This window comes from Patella vulgata, chromosome 8 (genome assembly GCF_932274485.2).
Source record: "Patella vulgata chromosome 8, xgPatVulg1.2, whole genome shotgun sequence".
Classification (NCBI taxonomy): Eukaryota; Metazoa; Mollusca; class Gastropoda; family Patellidae; genus Patella; species Patella vulgata.
The window spans coordinates 22618910-22637883 of record NC_065886.2 but is presented as its reverse complement, the minus strand read 5'-3'; the positions used below and the strand labels follow the sequence as shown (position 1 = coordinate 22637883).

The 18974-nt window shown below is 35.3% G+C and overlaps 2 protein-coding genes and 1 non-coding gene across 3 annotated transcripts; 2 read left to right on the top strand and 1 right to left on the bottom strand.

Moving 5' to 3' along the window:
- Nucleotides 1–937: 937 nt before the first annotated feature.
- On the bottom strand, nt 938–10929 carry LOC126830674 (PDZ domain-containing protein 11). The gene is made up of 7 exons (XM_050561095.2): nt 10772–10929; nt 8481–8567; nt 5937–5993; nt 5360–5410; nt 4377–4424; nt 3405–3465; nt 938–3287 (listed from the first exon to the last, which is right to left on the bottom strand). Exons 1-7 carry the CDS (start codon nt 10850–10852, stop codon nt 3226–3228), a joined length of 447 nt encoding a protein of 148 aa, XP_050417052.1. The 5' UTR covers nt 10853–10929; the 3' UTR covers nt 938–3225.
- Nucleotides 10930–18192, top strand: LOC126830673 (40S ribosomal protein S3a). Its single transcript, XM_050561094.1, has 7 exons — nt 10930–11062; nt 12028–12131; nt 13264–13451; nt 13832–13957; nt 15391–15473; nt 17118–17227; nt 18020–18192. Exons 1-7 carry the CDS (start codon nt 11001–11003, stop codon nt 18148–18150), a joined length of 804 nt encoding a protein of 267 aa, XP_050417051.1. The 5' UTR covers nt 10930–11000; the 3' UTR covers nt 18151–18192.
- Nucleotides 13033–13101, top strand: LOC126831188 (small nucleolar RNA snR61/Z1/Z11). The gene has a single exon (XR_007684166.1). It is a non-coding gene; the product is annotated as a small nucleolar RNA snR61/Z1/Z11 (small nucleolar RNA).
- Nucleotides 18193–18974: the final 782 nt, after the last annotated feature.

The following is an 18974-nucleotide window of genomic DNA, read 5'->3' as shown; positions in this document are numbered from 1 at the left end:
CCAGGTTTGTTTGTTTTGTTTTGTTTTTTTGTGTGGATTGATGTACACTTCCCCGAAGGGTAATATTGCAGACAAATGTTTTCTTTGGAAACTTGCCATTTGTGTTTTGGAGGCTAGTCTAGCAAAGGGTTGATCACCCTTAGCCCCGGGTTATAGGCCAAATCACGACTTTTGAGATACAACGTCTAAAGGGACTATTCAGGACATTCTTACTCAGATCAAAAGGCATTACACCTGGGAACAAGTAATAAAAATAAAAACCGAATCAGGATGACCGTGAGATGAAGGCAAGCAGGTGCTGCCTGATCCATGTTACCACACTCGCTCGGATTTGGCAGGCAGTTGGGTGTCAAGCCCCAACTGCAAATAAAAATAATGATCAGGTGTTCAAGTTTAGACAATATACATCTAACTGTAGAGTAGACTCAGTTGTCAGGAAGATTCTTGTCAAAAAAACTAATTCACAGTAATGGATTATAGTGCTCACAAAATGTCTTATCAATACACTTGAGTTTGTATTTACGACTTGATGGAATGTTCCTAATTAAAAGAGTTTCATGTAGACAAGTTGCAGAATGGAATGTGGTTTAACATCTTATCAACTAATGATATTTTTCGTTTCGAAGGTTAAGTTGGGAGGGTGAGGGCAAGAGCGAGTATTTTGCTCACATACTCTTCATCGCATACCTATTGTTAATGGTTATTTTACATACGTGTCAATGTGCACACATGTGACATTCGATTTTTATTATGTCCGAATGACTAGGCACACTCCTCTTGTCAGCCTGCTGAAAAAGGGGAGTGAGGCCCTACTGCTCGACCACCTCGACCACACCAATGACAAGGATCTTGACAATCAAGTAAAGTTCCATGTGAGACGAGTTCACTACTCTATATATAACAAAATAAAATTTAAAAAATATATATATTTATTAATATTTAAATACAAAAAAAAAAGAAGCACTTGAAAATAGTTTTAAAAGTAAGGATTTCTGTATTCATGAATTATTCTAAATAAAAATGAGACAAAATCAGCTTTGAGGCTTGAACAAATTTTATAATGAGAAAAAATCAAGACTGAGTATGTCTTAAACAAGCCAACAGTGAGGCTGATGTCCCCTGCCGAAATCAAAAAAAAAAATAGAGGACACATATTAATTAATCGCACATTTATTTTTTTCAAAAGTATCAAGCAATCAAACTGATTATCAACTATACACTAAGTTTCATCACTCTCTATCAGATAGCGTCAAAGTTATCTTGTCCCAAAACATCGACCAATGAAACTGTTTAGCTCCACTTAGCTTTTGCTCGAAATGTTAATCATTGAATTCAGTCAAGACATTCACCTAATGAACATCTACATCAAGTTTAAACATTCTACCTCAATTAAAAGCAGAGTTATTATGTTCCAAAGTCTTGACCAATCAAATTGCTTATTATTCCTTAGCCTAAGCAGAAAATTCTCATCATCGAACTTAATCAAGGTAATGATATAATGAATCTATACTCAGAGTTTCATCACACTCACGTAATTATAACCAAAGTCATCGTGCCCCAAAGCATCAACCAATCGGATTTCTTATCTCTGCTTACCGACCAATCAAACTGCTTATTGCTCTGCTTAACCTGAGCAGAAAATGCTCATTATCGAACATAGTCAAGGTATTGATGTAATGAAATTATACACCAAGTCTTATCACTCTCACTTAATTAGAACTAAGTTATCGTGTCCCAGAGCATCAACCAATCATATTGCTTATCTCTGCTTACCCTAAGCAGAAAACGCTCATCCCCGAACTCCATCAAGGCATTGACCTAATAAACACCTACACCAAGTCTGAACATTCTAGCTCACTTAGAAGGAGAGTTATTGTGTCCCAAAAAGTATGACGGACAGACAGACAGACAGATAGACGAACCCATTTAAATTGTCCCCTGCTTTCTTAGAAAGGCAGGGGACAAAAATCCTTAATTGTTATTTAAGATCTTTTGATGGGCTTTTTTAAGAGAGAGAAGTGGAGTTTAACGTCCACTCGACACAAACTAGATTATTTTGGGAATAACATATGGTTCAATTTTCTTGAATGTAGGGGTCTTTAGCTGTGAGATGAAACACAAGGTTGGACACCTGACCAAACTCCTTGTCATGTACAAGCAGGGGAATCGAAACCACACCACTTGACTCGAAGACAGACCTTACGATCTAACATGCACGCATTAAACCATTTGATCACCCAACTCCCCCAAGCTTTTTAAAACTGATTGAATCCACTCTAGAAAATTTAAGCATTTAACATTCCCCTGTTGACATCTAGATAATGCTGGGACGTAAAAAGTATGACTGCATGATCTTACATAGACATTTTCACCCTGAATAGTTATGGGTTAATTACCTAAAAAGCAAAATTATATAAAAATTATCCCGTAGTCTTAAAGGGCCTATAGCTCTATTCTTTGGTATCTGAAAATGGGTCGAAAACCAGATCAATGGTGTAATTTCTAAATGGTTATGTTTGGTGAAATAGGTGAACATTCCATATTAAACAACAGTCGTTTATGCCTTCTTAGTCCATTCTACTGGGTTTTTTTTTATCATTAATATTTTGTCGTTTGTGAATCAGTATTTACAATTACTTCCACATTGTTTTTGTTCATTACAAATAGCAGCCATAACCATAGAACACACATCGTCGTGTACTAATTATAAAATGTTCATTTTGTCGTAATTATTGGATATTTAGGATCCCATATTTTCAAGACAAGTATTTTAGTCACTTTGAGAAAAGGGTGTTTAAAGTGTGGTTCTAAATGTTGGTGTTCAAGTCTATTGGATAGAAAGTAACATTACTAAATTATTATACTGACCTAAGATATCTCACTGAGAAATTATCTTATCTTGCATTGAAGCCCATAAATTATAATAACAGAATTATGAGGAACTAATAATAGGCCTACATGTGGCACTGCAAATGTGGAAGGAAGTAAAATCTATATATAATATTAAATAAAAGTTAAAATAGAGAAGCACATTTTTAACATATAAAATACTTTGCAGTAAATCTGCTGGACATTGAGCATTTCAAGAACACATATCCCCATCGTCCAACCCCATCCCTAACATAATATGCAAATAGGCATCAATATGTCGTGAAATAAAAAATACATAGTGAAGTGTTGGGTGTAAAAAGATGGAATGGAACGGACCGAAGGTCATTCTTGAGGTCATCTTGAAGACTGTGAATTTGCAGACATCAATCTATTTTTTTCATAAGTTTTATTGTATCCTGCAAAAAAGAAAGCAGACGTTTAGGATTTAGAATACCAGTAATGAGATTTGAAATAGGCTTAGTTTTTTTTCAGAAATTTCTGAATGGAAAGATAATATTATACAAACAACTCACCGTAAGGAAAATAAAGTAATTCCATTTCTATAACAGTATTCATCTTTAATATTTTTACAGCCTATAAAGATAAAAGCTAATGTACAAAATACATGTAATGGGAACTTTCGATGACCATAACATACTTTAGGATTGATCATTTTTAATACATTTTGGATGGATATGCTTATCGATAACACAATATGGGCAGAAAGTTTATATTCTTAAATTCTAAATTGTGAATTGAGGAGGATATTATATATTCTAGAAGCTATTTGCATGTGAATTGAGTATGAAGCTATTGATCAGTGGGTCTTTCTGAGTGTTGAGTTAATGTTTTGAAATGGTATTTTAGAGCCAAAAAAAGTTTACAATCGACCCCCAGATACTCAAAGATAGGTTGCCAGGCAACGAAACATACACCCACAGCAGCTAAATCGTCCGGGCAGTAAATAAGAGTTGTCGCATATTTTTCAGAAATCAAACATTTATAATACACTAAAATCTGATTAAGAGTAACAAATCGTTAAGTAATTATCAGAAAACCATTAGAATTTGTTTGAATTTTATAAAGTTCTGCCCCATGCTAGCGTTTAGTATTGAAACCTTTAATATCATGGATGTAGCTGTTCAAGTTATACAAATTCATTGAAAATCAATATACTTGTTCATCTCATGACCTCAAACTCTGTGTATCAATCTGAAGTCAATCGGATGATAACTTTAGCCTCTACAGCATCACAAGATTTTTCAAAGTGATCAAGGGCCATAACTTTGGTAGTAATTATCAGAAATCGCTGAAAATCAATAGGCTTCTTCGCTATATGACCTTAAACACTGTGTATAAATTTAAAGTGAATCGGATATTAACTTTAGCCTCTAGAGTGTCCAAAAGCAATTGTGCGCGCCGGACCGACAGACGGACGGACGGCGGGGGGGCGACAATATACGACCACATTTGAATGTGGGCATATAAAAATTCAGATGACTTACCTCTGAGTGCTCTATATCTTTAAAATCAAGGTTGTTAACACTCAAAATCTGTAATAAAACCATGATTAATTCTTTTAGATGACTTGAACATGTTTTTAACATGTTGAACGCATTAAATAAATGACAATACTATAAGAAGTAATGGAGCTGACTAGAATAATCCAGGTTGATTCCTAGCGTTGACTGATAGTAGCCTTCAGGATAATTCAAGCCCAACTTTTGACTTTTTGGGGTGGGTTCTCGGAGACTGGGGTCTACTTATTATGTACACATTGGTGTGCAGATAGAAAACCCTTGACTGTTTGAAATTAAAGAAAAGAAGGAATTAAACCCCATTCCTAAGGCAAATAGATAGCTTCTTTTCTAATCTTTATAGAGGTGCTGATGTTTACAGGTTGTTGTGGGTGAGGACTGGTGTTTACAGGTAGTTGTGGGTAAAGGCTTGTGTTTACAGGTAGTTATGGGTGAAGGCTGATGTTTTCAGGTAGTTGTGGTTGAGTGCTGATGTTTACAGTTAGTTGAAGATGAGTGATGTTGTTAGTTGTGGAGAGTGTTGATGTTGACAAGTAGTTGTGGGTAAGTGCTGAAGTTTACTGGAAGTTGTAGATGAGTGCTGATGTTTACAGATGGTTCTGGGTGAGGGATGGTGTTTACAAGTGATGAGTGCTGATGTTTACATGTAGTTGTGGATGAGTGATGTTGTTAGTTGTGGAGAGTGCTATGTTTACAAGTAGTTGTGGGTGAGTGCTGACGTTTACTGGTAGTTGTAGATGAGTACTGATGTTTACAGGTAGATGAGTGCTGACGTTTACAGGTACATGTAGCTGTATATGAGTGCTGTTGTGTTCAGGTAGTTGTGGATGAGTGCTGATGTTTACAGGTGTTTTGAACAAGACAGTGCTGGTGTTTACAGGTAGTTGTAGATGAGTGTTGATGTTTACAGTTAGTAATTACAAAACCATAGGACAAAAAATATTGTTTACCTGATCAGCCTCTTTAACACCTAAGTTATTAGCTTCACTGTTGGGCATCACCTGGTCATAAGAACAACTGTTTTATTTAATACATTTATTACAAAGATTACATATTAATGGAAAACAATCACTCAGGAACGACAGTCTCGTTGTCAGTCATCCAGATGACAGAAAATATAGTCCTACCCGGTGACTATTTATTTTTTTAATTTAAATTTAAACAGATATGTTAGGGACAATACAACATAATGAAAACTTTCTACCGCATGTACAGAAATCAACTGGGCTAATTGAAACAGGTAAACACCATGCTGTGTTTTATGAATGAAATTTTTTGTCCAAACAGAACCAAAACCAAAAATATAACACAAACGTGTATTCGTAGTACTTTTGAGACCAAAGTACAATAACACAAACATGTACTTGTAGTACTTTTGAGACCAAAGTACAATAACACAAACATGTACTCTTAGTACTTTTGAGACCAAGTACAATATGCTACAGTCTAAGTTAACAAATTACCATAACCGTGATCAACAAGTTGCTAAAATCATAAGATAATGCATTAAATAAAAATAACTAGTACCTTAGAAACATAAATACCACAGAAATGTTCTTTACCTCCACGAATATTAAAACCAAGCTAAAAATAGAAATAAGGATTAAGCTGATTTACATCATCTTTTGTCATCATTACTTTACAGTCTTGCAAACTGATGCGCTAGAAATATATGACCAATGTCTAGGTCATATGTTATTTTAATATTTTCTAATTCTGTTTTTAATTTCAAATCTATATTTTAATATTCATTAATGTTTGGTTAGTCATAAGAGACAGGCAACAATTAATCTGTCAGTTAATTTAAATTATGACAGGGTGGCAAATAAAGTATCTGTTATGTTTCTTAACTATTGTATCGAATGCCTTTAAAAACTTAATTGTTAAACATACATTATACAAGAGCTAAATCTGCCTATTTCAGGTCTTTCTTTAGGCCTGAAATGTTATCTAAATTATTAATTAGACATTAATTAACCTATCCAGGCCATAACCAACTCTAGATGGCAGCGCTAGCCTGCAATCTTTAGTGGATTGTAAGCCGATTTACTGCATAACTTTCTATCTGGATTAAACGATTAAATGGTAATCGAGACTATGCTGTTTATCGTACTAACTTTAGTAATGATGACCGAGGCTTATGGGAATTTCAGTCGCTTAGTTCTCGGTTCATAGTGGATCAATTTGAATGAAATTTTCACCAAATTGCCTTTACATTATCTAGTTTTTAACTATTATAGTGAGAACTGCCAACTCGTTACAGAATCTCCCATAATGTATCTTTAAGTAATTATATTTTTATGTCAACCCCTTTTATAGTAACTAATTTATTTTAAAAAAATAAATGTATGTAAGATGATCGATTAGTTGGAGAGACCAGCTTAGGGAACCGGTATACTAGTTGGAGGACCGGTTTATAGGAAGTTATACATGTACATGTAAGTTGTTTAATTGTTGCTGTTATTTATTTGCTCCTGAAATAAAGTGTTTAAGATCCATTCCAAGAATCTGTATTCATTTCTGAGACTTAGAGAACACTCGTCTGTGAGCTACATTCATTGAAAGTCAATTGTAAATATATTTTGAAGAAGAGAGGATGGATACCAACTTTATTCTTCCCTACGCAACAGTGTGGTCAATAAGAAACATGAATCAGCTACCAGTGTCTTGGAGTCTCAAACAGGATAGGGGTTCTACAGAAATCAGCTTTAAATGGGCCTTCTCAGAAAATTCATTACCCAGTCCAGAAAAGAAATATCGTTCTTTTGCTAAAACAAACAACAGGATAGACAGCGATAGCTCAAATTGTTTGCAAAGAAGGATGCCAAAAAATTATAGGTTTCTTTGGCCTCCAGTAACCAGCGGCTGCCAGGCAGGATACGCCCACATTTTGCAAGAGATAGATTGAGAACAAGCCAAAAACAAACGTGATTTTTTGTACAATCAGGGGCAATAATCCAGAAAGTTATGGCCTGAAATGTGCAAATATCAAAAGAGACAGAGATCTTTGGGATATAAAAATATGTTTTAAGTTTCATCAAAATCAGATAAAATTTGTGACCTCTAGAGGGTCTACAACCTTCGTATTACACACTTCTACACAATTTGCTGCCATTTTGTCAGGCAGTTTCATTTCGATTTTCATGAAATACGAATTCAACCTTCATTATGGTGGAATGGTGATATATTTAAACAGTTTTTAAAGTCGGAAAATAATTGTGACCTCTAGAGAATCTGCAAGCTGAAAATGCGATTTTTCGAACAATCAGGGGCCATAATTCAGGAAGTTAAGTTAAGGAACCAAAATCTTAGTGTGTAATGGTGATATATTCACACGTTTTTTTTTTTTAAATCGGATAAAAATTTTGACCTCTACTGGGACCAGAAGCTAAAAACGTGATTTTTTGTTCAATCAAGGGCCATAATTCAGGATGTTACGATCCGGTATGTGTGAATATCGAAAGGAACCAATATCTTTGAGTTATAAACATGTATTTCAAGTTTCATTGAAATTGGATCAAAATTGTGACCTTTAGAGGGTCCATAACCTTGAATTACCAGATGTTTACACTATTTGCGATCAAGGGGCGTCCATTTTGTCCGCCAGTTTTGGGGCCATATTTCAGGAGGTTATGGTCTGATATGCGCGAATATCGATGAAATCTCTGAAATATCTATAGCAATATGAAATTTAGCGCATTAATAATCTTCCAGCTTGGATACAATCGGATTAACAAGGGGCTCATGTAAATATTTAGCAAAGATTATAAGATGTGGAGCTAGCTTGTTTTGACCATAACCCATTTATATCATCTGCAGATGTTGAATGTAACAAGGGATTGAAAATCCCTTGAATGATGATCAGAGATTTTAATTATGACCAATATGATGATGAACAGTATTTTCATTACAGACTAAATTAATTTGATTAAACTGATTCATCCAATCCCTCTTCCTACAAAATTTTAATTAAATACGGCTAAAGAGGACCAGACAGCACAAGCCTTTCCCATAAAATTTATGGAGATTTTGTGCTAAGTGCAAATGATTTGATTACACTCTAAAACTCACAGCTTCTGATGTTTGATTTCTCACCATGGTAACACATCTCGGTAGGAAGTTTTTTACGTTACCAATATAGTCTGGATGATCCAGACGCTGAAATCAAATAAAGGTGTTTTTTTATATATTCATAGAAATACAGGATATATTACACAATCAAACTAAAGTCAAATTCAATTATTTTTGTGGTTTGTTTTGTTGTTTTTTTTTAGGTTATTATACATTGACATCAGACATGTTTACTTTCTGTCAAGCAAAGTTGGGGTAATGGTAATGGTAAAATCTTACATGTACATAATGCATCTTTAATAAAAAAATTAACTGTTCAATTATATAACACCTTATTTTAGACATGCAAAGCTGGGGTAATGGTAATGGTTAAATCTTACATGTACATAATGCATCTTTAAACTAACAAGCCAACAGTGAGGCTGATGTCCCCTGCCGAAATCCCAAAATAAATAGATGACACATATTATTATTAATTAATCATACACATTTATTTTTTTCAAAAGTATCGAGCAATCAAACTATACACATCACTCTCTATCAGATAGAATCAAGATTATCTTGTCCCAAACCATCGACCAATGAAATTTATCAGCTCTGCTTAGCTTCAGCTCGAAATGTTAATCATTGAACTCAGTCAAGACATTCACTTAATGAACATCTACATCAAGTTTAAACATTCTACCTCAATTAAAAGCAGAGTTGTTATGTTCCAAAGTATTGAGTTTGGGCGACGGAAAATATCAACTGAAGATTTATATTGAAACTATGGACCGTATAGTTCCGTTGGTTGGATTCTCTGCCGCTCGCTCGAGTCATGACGAGATCTCAATTGTCAACGGCAAATCAAGCGATGTGATATTTGACATAGCTGGATTTTATACAGATTAATTTCTCGAACTTACAGTATTCTTATAGTTACATGGTAATTTTTCAACCCAATAAGTATTCCTATCCGGTAGTGACGAATTTCTCCAGTTTAGAACTTTGAAATTTCCAAATGCAGCAGTTGAAAATTGTGGAATGATCGATTTCAATATTTTCGTAGTTTTTGTAAGCATTTTGGTTTTGCTAAATACTCAAAATTCCCGCATGGACGAAGGATTTTAAAATTATGAAAATAAAATTCAAGAATAATACTGTCCGGAATGATGATTAATTGTGCAGAAGTAAAAATTAAAAGAATGTTTTAGTAGGTTTGTTTTTAACGAAAACTCGACATGGTTTTTTCGAATTCACATGGGTGCGTCTGAAGTAAACAAAGACGATGTGTTGATACATTTACTACATTTATAGTAGTCTATCTATGTATGGGTGGCAAAGAAAAAAAGAGTAGCAAGATTAATAAAAAATATTATGAATTGATTTATGTTTCTTTGCTTTTAACCTTAATACTGGTAATTGCGCGAGGGGAGGTAATTTTATTTTAGTCACGATTGTCCGGTCTATTATATGTTGTGGCACAAAATTCCTGAGCATACACGGTCCATGTTGAAACCATTGATCGCCAGTCTATCAAATTTTAATCACAATGAAAATATCACTGATACTCGTAAAAATAAAGTCATATATAAACTAAAAATATGTTATTAATTTATCATATTAAAGATAATCTTGGGAAATATTTAAGGCCCGTAAAACAAATGTAATTGTTGTTGTGCAGCATGTGTGTTCAAAAGAAAATGATCTCGTCCGAGTAGCAAATCAAATAATTAAAACAAAATATTTCAAAAGGTGTAAAGTTATAAAATTTGCAGAGATTTTACTAGAATATAAAAGACGGCAACAAAATAAAAGAATACGGACAGTTATGTGAGTGAACGCACAAACTCAATGCCGAGCCGAGATTTGTACTGTAGCTTTTTCTTAAACCAAACTTGAATTGTCGTAAAAGTGCCGATTTGCTATGCTGTCACCCCTTATACGAAATGATATCTCTCGGAGAGTGACATAATCAGCTTCCATATTGGTATTTTTCTGTGTCAAAGTTTGTGGGAATTCAATTTTTTTTTAAGAGAGAACATTTTTATTCGTTGGGATAATTAGTTGTGCAGTGGATTTTATTTAACGGGAGTTGATTTCAAACACACAGGTAAGTTTATAATAACCAAAGTTAAGTAGTTTGTTCATAATCGAAGAAATCCGTTTTAAATTTACGATGGTTCACACAGTAGACGTGAGTAGTAATGACTGAGAGTGAAAGCAGAGCTGAAGAACAAGAAGACAAGCGAAACAATAGATTAAATTCCGCGTGAGCGTTAAGACTTAGACAATACATAGATATGCTTTACCTGGCCTGGTGGAACATAGGGTGGAGGGGGTTCATACGGTGGTAAAACCATATCTTTCGTTATGTTTTCTATGAAACTCATCGTGAATTCAATGAGTGTATGGCAATAAAACGAGTTTGTTTACAAAATATGCCGCCATTAATCAAAAGGGGGGTAACTCTAATACGTTTTACCCACAATTCCTTCATCGTCGCCTTCCAACTTCCTCTTTTACATTTGGTAGCCGAAAATGGCTGTGGGCAAGGATAAGCGTGTCCAAAAAGGAAGCAGAAAGGGAGGCAAAAAGAAGGCGTACGTTTAATAAAAATTCAAATATGACTTCCTAAATCATTTATCTTTTCATTCCATATATTTTCTATGCTAGATGTTACGAGGATTTGTTGATAAATAATGGATTGAGATGAAGACTAGTCCAGCCTATAAGCATGGCTTAGATGATGTCTCGCTTATAAGTAACTTAAAACAGAATTGTTTACATTTCAAATTGACAAAAGCTTGTCTTTAAGATCAGATCAAAGTTGCCCAGTTCCCTGTGCTCACCCATTTTATGTCCAAAATTGTAGATATTTGGCGCAACTTTTGATTTATGTTGAAAATTGAAAGAAAAGTACCATACTGAATATCAGTAACTGATACTGATGTCATGTGAATGTTGAGCGTGTGGTTGATATTCATAGTCACATACTGTCTTAACTTGATTGATAATGATATTGAAAACAAGTCCGAAGACCAGACAGGCAAGTGGGACAGGGAGTGCCAAATAAACTTTAAATTCATCAAGATCAAGTAATTAGTAAACACAAAGTGACAAACTTTTATTACCTACCTACAGTTTTGTTGGTGACTTTTTCTTAATAATAATAGACTGGGTTATTCGTCCAACATTGTATCCATATTGTACTTGTAGGATGTACCACAAGAAAACATATCAATAATTATGGCACTATGTTCATGTCATGTATTAACAAGACTTGCATTAGCCCCCCCCCCCCCCCAACACACTTATGATCTCCAAAAAGGTTGATTGTAGTACATTTAATAAGTTATAAACCATTTAAAGTGCAATAAAAAATAGATTTCAATTGTGCGTAAACGACAAAGTGCTAAATAGATTATGTGACATTGGTTTGAAATATTATCGCTAATCGGATCTCCTTGCCATTCTCCGGCTGAAAAATTGACTAGTATAATAGTAGGCCTATTAGTAGTATTGTATTCATGACTTGCCATTTAATGTAACGAACCTAATTTTTCAGAGCCGACCCTTTCTCCAAGAAGGAATGGTACGATGTCCGTGCTCCATCTATGTTCGCAGTTCGTGACATCGGTGTTACCCCAGTAACCAGAAGCTCTGGCACAAGTAAGTGAAAATACTAAATTGACACTTGTTAGAGTTTAGACTAAATGAGATAGGATGTTTTGTCTTACTGCCTCACTGTATTCATGATGGTATTATCAAACCCTCAAGTTATAAGATTAGAATATCATGTGGGCTTATTATACAATGGTTAATGATGATACTCCAGTTCTGCTACTGAATTACAAATGTTGATATTTATACCAACTTTCTGAAAACTTTGTATAGTAACCTTTTTATGTGGTCATATAGTATTAGTTATTGTTTGTTTGTTTTTTTGGAAATTGCATATTTTCATTCGGTCATAATATTTATCCTTATCTGTAATACTTTGAAACAGAATTATTTTACACAAATCAACTTGGTATTATATATATATTTTTACAAGGGGGTTGGGTGGCCGAATTGTTAAGGCGTGTGCATTTGATCACAAGATCTGTCATTGAGTCAAATGGTGTGGTTTCAATTCCCGCTTGTAGGTGAAAAGAGTAGGGTCACCTGTTCAACATTGTGGGTTTTCTCCGGGTCCTCCAGTTTCCTCCCATGCAAGTGACTTAATGAAATAAAATTGAACCATATGTTAGTCCTGAAATGACCTAGTTTATGTCGAGTGGACTTTAAGCCCCATTTCTGTCTTTATATTTTTACAACAGAATTGTAGATGCAACATGAAATGGGGTTTAAAGTCTTTACTTTTCTACACTAATCAGACTAATGAAGACGGGCATATGTCATGTTGTGTTCTATGTGGGACATGTTGCCATGCCAGGATGCTTTACTTGACATACCCTCTGTCCTGCACCATTGAGAGGGGAAACCAGACGACAAAAGCCTGAGAACTTTGCGACAAACACCAATCAACACAAGTTAATTATGGTATCTAGGTCTATTAGGTCTGCACAAAGTTTAATGATGATACTCCAGTTCTGCTACTGAAATATAAATGTTGATATTTATACCAACTTTCTGAAAACTTTGTATCAAATAGTTTTCCTGCCATAGGCTTTTTTTTTTTTTTTTTTTAATCCACCCTGTTCCTTTTCCCATAAATATAATATCATTGATCATGTGACAGGGAGATTATCCTATAGATACATGTAACTGTTTTCTTCATTTTGATGTATTTAAATTTCAGAACTGGCCGCAGACAGTTTAAAAGGTCGTATGTTTAAAGTATCCTTAGCTGACCTTCAGAATGATGAAGTTACGTTCCGTAAATTCAAACTGTTGGCTGAAGATGTCCAGGGAAAAAATCTACTGACAACCTTCCAGGGAATGGAACTCACCAGAGATAAACTCTGCTCTGTTGTCAAGAAATGGCAGGTAAGTTGAAATTGAATAGACAGGACACACATGATAGGTGTAAATGTTTTTACTCCATACTCTTTTCAACAAGTCTTGAAATCTGTAAAAGAACAAACAAACCAATAATTTGAATAATGACTTGATCTCTGGTCAGTTTAATTTGACTATACATTTATGTTGGAAAGGTTCATATTCTGTGAGACAAATCTAACCATCCATTGCTGAAATGTTGAAAGATTCTTTACAGTTTTCAAGTACCTTAATCTTAGTAGATCAGTTATGAAATTGTTGATTATTGGATGAATGTGAGGTTATTTTGAATGATAAATAAAATTAAATATTTCTGTCTTGTTGGAAGTTGACATTGTCTCTGTAATAATTATAATGGTTTATTTCAGACTATGATTGATTCCAGAGTTGACGTCAAAACAACAGATGGCTACCATCTACGTGTTTTCTGTATTGGTTTCACCAAAAAACGACCCAACCAAGTCAAGAAAACCTGCTATGCCCAGAGGCAACACGTAGGTTTATTCGTTCTTTTTCCATTATAACTACCATATTTGTGTCTCAAATGACCATAATATTACATTGAGACCTCAAACCATTCCATTCTTCCCCAAAATTTCTGTGAATAGGATGCCTGTTAGTGCTCTTTGAATGAGTCCTTCAAATGGTTCCCATGTCAGTGATGCAGGGCAGAGGGCCTGACAAGCACAGCTGACTAGTCGTTCAGATGGGACGAAAAACCCGAGGTCTCGTGTACACATTGGCGTGCACGTAAAAGATCCCTTGACAGTTGGAATTCGATATAAGAGGTGCCACTGTCCGGACAAAATTTACCCCATAGCACAATGTATGGCATATGCCCATCTTCATTAGCGCAATTTGGAGTAGGACGTTAAAACCCATTTCATTTCCTTTCCTTCAAATGGTACAAAAAAACAAGGTCCCATGTGCACATAAGCAAACCCTTGACAGTTGGATTTTGAGTTAAAGTAGGTAGAAACACCGGGGGAACAAAATATCCCTTAAACCGCCTACAAGCCTGGAAATAAGGCACCGGTCACAATGTTAGGCATAAATACAGGCTTTGTCAGGCACAAAGCCTCTGGTGTCTGTCATTTTGTCCCGCACTGATTTGTCTTTTTTATTGATATTATTAATGTCCAGCACGAAGTTGAAAATGTCAGGTACTTTTTCATTAGTGCCTGACATTTTGTCAGGTACAACTAAAACCATTGTTTCCAGCCTGGTCTTGCATCACTACATCCCCATCTGAATCACAGGCGGCTGTAACGTGGAAAATATTTCAAAGCTACATGTATGTATAAAGTCTGTTACGTCATGTTGGTAAGCGAGATTATCAAATAACTGGTCTGGCTCTGATTTCTAACTTTGTGGCAAATAACTCGTTTAAAACCAATTCTTTCAGTAGATATAATAATACCAAGGTGAGAAACAGATTGGAATTAAATAATTGGTATCAAAGTTCACTACTCTAGATTACTCACTAATTTTCGCTAGATAGAAAATCAAGTCTATGGTACGTTTAGAAATTGTCCACATGACTTAAAGAGGGTCACGTGGATAAGTTTAAAAAGTCATTGTAGATTGGGTTTTCTACCTAGCGAAATTTAGTATTGCCACTGGTTGACAAAATCTAGAGAAGTGAATTTTAATCTCAATTATTTAATTCCAACCTGTTTCTCAACTTTGTATTGTATCTACTGAAAGAGAATCGGTTTCTGTCGAGTTATTTGATAATCTTGCTTAAGAACATGGACATAACAGACTTTATTAAACTAAGTCATAGCTTAATGTTATTTTGAAATATTTTCTATGTTACAGGCGCCTGTGATCTGAAATAGTTCAGTTTCAGAAAAGTAAGACGTGAAACCTCATTATATATCCTTTCTGTTAACAGGCAACTGAATTATTTTTGGTTTTATTTTAGGTTTTTAAAATCCGTAAGAAGATGGAAGATATTATGAGAAAAGAAATCACAGCTATTGATATGAGAGAAGTTATCAATAAATTGTAAGTTTTATTACTACTGTCAGTTGCCTTGTCAGTCAAATGATATTAAACAACTAGACATATATAGACAGATCGCAGACAAATAGAAATCAAAGAATACACAGAAATGCTTTGCCAACAAATATTTCTATGGTGCCTATAAAAAGATTCTATTCTGAGCACCATGGAAAACGCATCACTTAGTTTTTCGTATAACAAAATGATCCTGTAAACATATCTTATTTATTTTGCTTCATATTGTGAACAATATTCAACTGGGAACACATCAATAACAACACATTTGTACACTTATGGATGTTTAGTCTGTAATCAACAGTACAAAGTCGGAGGGGTCAAAACCAAAAGTATGACACAGATGTCAGTAGCGCGTGTGTCCTCCACGGGCTCTTACGCACGCTGTGCAGCGACGTCGCATGAAATTTACCAATGTTTGAAAGAAGGCCTGGGGCAAATTATTCCATTCTTGGACAAGAGCAGCTTCTAAAGCAGCAATGGTGTGCATCTGTGGTCTCCGATACAGATGGCGTCCAATCTCATCCCAGAGGTGCATTATCCTGTTGGAAGTGCTGAAGTTGTGGGTGCGCTCGAAACATCGGAACAACAATTGGTTGCAAGACATCATCACGGTAGGCTACAGCATTAACGCGACCCCTGAAAATGTATAGGGCGGTAGCCTCCCCACACCATTACACTTCCCCCACCCCATTGATTCGTTTCGAAGACGCAGCAGTCTGAAAAACGTTCCCCAAAACGTCTCCACACACATTGACGGCCATCAGCGTGATAAAGATGAAAGCGACTCTCACCACTGAAGAGCACACTTTTCCAGTCTACTCTTCTCCATGTCTGGTGTCCTTGAGCCCATATCAAATGCCGCTGACGGTGATGATTCCTGAGGATAGCTCCAACATCAGGTCATCGTGCATGGAGTCCTACTTTTCTTAGACGTCTTACGGTGTTGCCACTTACTGGTCCTTGTCTTCCGACGACTGCTGCACCTGTTTGAGTCGCTGGGCGGAATCTGTCACGCAGATGAGTGACCCGGATGTAGCGGTCTTGAGCCTGGGTTGTAACACGTTGTGGACCAGGACGTTGACGGTCACGTGTTAATCCAGTAACTCAAACACGTTCCACCAACCTTACAATAGTGGACTGATGACAATTGAAGTGTCTGGCAATAGCACGTGTAGATATGCCAGCCCTGGACATTCCCATGACTTCATTCTGTTGATTTTCAGTAAGTCTCGGCATCTCTAGCTTGATTCCTTCAAACGTCCAACAACAAATTACAACAGATTGACGTCTCACAGTTCATGTACTGCACATTAATTTGAAAACATGCTTTTAAAGGGCTCACACACAATGCTACACGTGAATATTGGGTTTTTCATGTGCATCTCGTGATTTTTTTTTTGTGCACACGGGCCAATATTTTTTGCGTTTGGGAGCATTGTGTGAAACAATAGTTCATAGTATTGCATAATATTATACATACAAAACCACCTGGTAATAAAATATTTGGGAAAAAAAGTGATGCATTTTCCATGGCGCTCAATATATTTTTTATTTTCAAAAACGTTTCCTTAAACAATATTTAAGCAGAAGTTCTATCTGAGCTTTCATGTAAAATTTATATATTTTCAGGATTCCTGATTCTATAGGTAAAGATATAGAAAAAGCCTGTCAGGGTATCTTCCCTATTCATGAAGTCTACATCAGAAAGGTTAAAATCCTTAAAAAACCCAAATTAGACTGTAAGTATATATTATAATCATCATTTGAAGAATGTTAATTCCTTGCAAACTGCTATATTCGGAAAGTTTAATATCCATCAAAAAATGGTTCAATTTTGTTCAGTACTTAAATATATGATGAATCGAAAATTAGAACATTCACCATCCGCGGTAGACGAGGTATAGAATATTTTTTCAACACATTTTAGCATGATTTAGTCAGAACATTTAAACATCTGACAATTCATAAAAGAATTGACTGCCACTAGATAAGTGAACACGAAAGAAAAACAGAAAAAGTCTGTGCATTACCATGTTTTTATAAGGTATAGAATGAATATAAACAAGGGAATGTACAGACTATTTCTATTTTTCTCGTGTTCTCCTATCTAATGACATTCAATTACTTTATTGAATTGTCAAGTATCCTCTTACAGTCCCAGGGGGGTTGGGTGGCTGAATGGTTAGCATGTGCGCGCTGTACCATAAAGTCTGTCATTGAGTCAACTGGCGTGGTTTCGAATCCCCGGTTGTACGTGGCAAGGAGTAGGGTCGCCTATCCAACCTCATGAGTTTTCTCTGGGTCCTCCGGTGTCCTTTAATATTTTCCACAAAACACAATTCACAACACTTTTCAAATGTTATGAATTGAAAATTTAGCATTAGTTTGTTTGATACATGTAAATAAAAAATATCAAGGATTTCCTTCAAAAAAAAAGGATAAATAATATTGAATATAAAGAAGGTAGACACTAGCAATGATGCATAAAATTTTACTTTATCGGCACTAATTGTGTTATATTTATCTTTTAGTTGCTAAGTTATTGGAGATGCATGGAGAAAGTAATGCTCCTAAAGCTGCTGCTCCAGTTGTTGTTGAAGAAAGCGGTGAGAAAGTTGATAGACCCGACGGCTATGAACCACCAGTGGCTAAAGAAGTCTAAAATTTAAAAAAAAATAATAGAAAAATAAAAGAAAAAAAATCATTGACTGTTCTTTTTATTTACCCACTTAGGCGGGGCGGGTATAGATAACAATACACCTAGAACAAACTGCAACAGAAATCATTTCTTTGGGAACCTTTCAGGTATGGTCTCTAGGACTTCCATAACAAAAGCGGCCATTATCGGTCTTGGGGAAATTTGCATAAGCAACATAAATCCAAGATGGCCGCCAGTGGACCAGAAAATCGCCAAAATCTCCGAATCGGTTGACTTTAGTGTAAATAAATGTATTAACGACCTATAGGATATCGATACTCGCGAGTTAAAAAATGCCGACATAACCTACGATCTTATGACGTCGTAATGTCATTTTGATGGCATTACGTCGTTCTCATTGTGACGTCATTATCAATTGTATTGTAACTACGCTCGGAAAACTGTTGGAAATCATGAACCGCTGCAATCTGTTTCACAGAGGATAACGAAAGTCTTCTAATATCTCTGTAAAAGAATCAAGATGACTGCCTTCAACACATGACGTCACGTGACGTCAATCATTGGCTCAATGGGGCGTGCAATGTTTACATAAGACGTTACTGCTTTGGGCAGAATGCTGCCCTTTACTCATTTTTATACCCATTTACACTAAATGGGAAATAATATTTACCTACAAATACTTCAAACGTTGTTATTTATTTTTCTAATACTTAAATGTTTAAGAATTTAATTTGGAGTAAAAAAAATGTTTTAGAATTTAATTTGTCGGAGTAAAAAAGTAAATATTTGGGGCTCATTAAGTCGCATCGATGTCATCCTTATTCACT

Excerpts from the sequence above, each read along its gene's own strand:
- LOC126830674 (XM_050561095.2), bottom strand. The coding sequence starts at position 10,852 with ATGAGTTTCATAGAAAACATAACGAAAGATATGGTTTTACCACCGTAT. Across the intron at positions 5,994-8,480 it reads GAAATCAAACATCAGAAGCT|CTTGGTTTTAATATTCGTGG; the intron begins GTGAGTTTTAGA and ends TTCTATTTTTAG. Across the intron at positions 3,466-4,376 it reads AAGATATAGAGCACTCAGAG|GCTGTAAAAATATTAAAGAT; the intron begins GTAAGTCATCTG and ends TTATCTTTATAG.
- LOC126830673 (XM_050561094.1), top strand. The coding sequence starts at position 11,001 with ATGGCTGTGGGCAAGGATAAGCGTGTCCAAAAAGGAAGCAGAAAGGGA. Across the intron at positions 13,452-13,831 it reads CTGTTGTCAAGAAATGGCAG|ACTATGATTGATTCCAGAGT; the intron begins GTAAGTTGAAAT and ends GGTTTATTTCAG. Across the intron at positions 15,474-17,117 it reads AGAGAAGTTATCAATAAATT|GATTCCTGATTCTATAGGTA; the intron begins GTAAGTTTTATT and ends ATATATTTTCAG.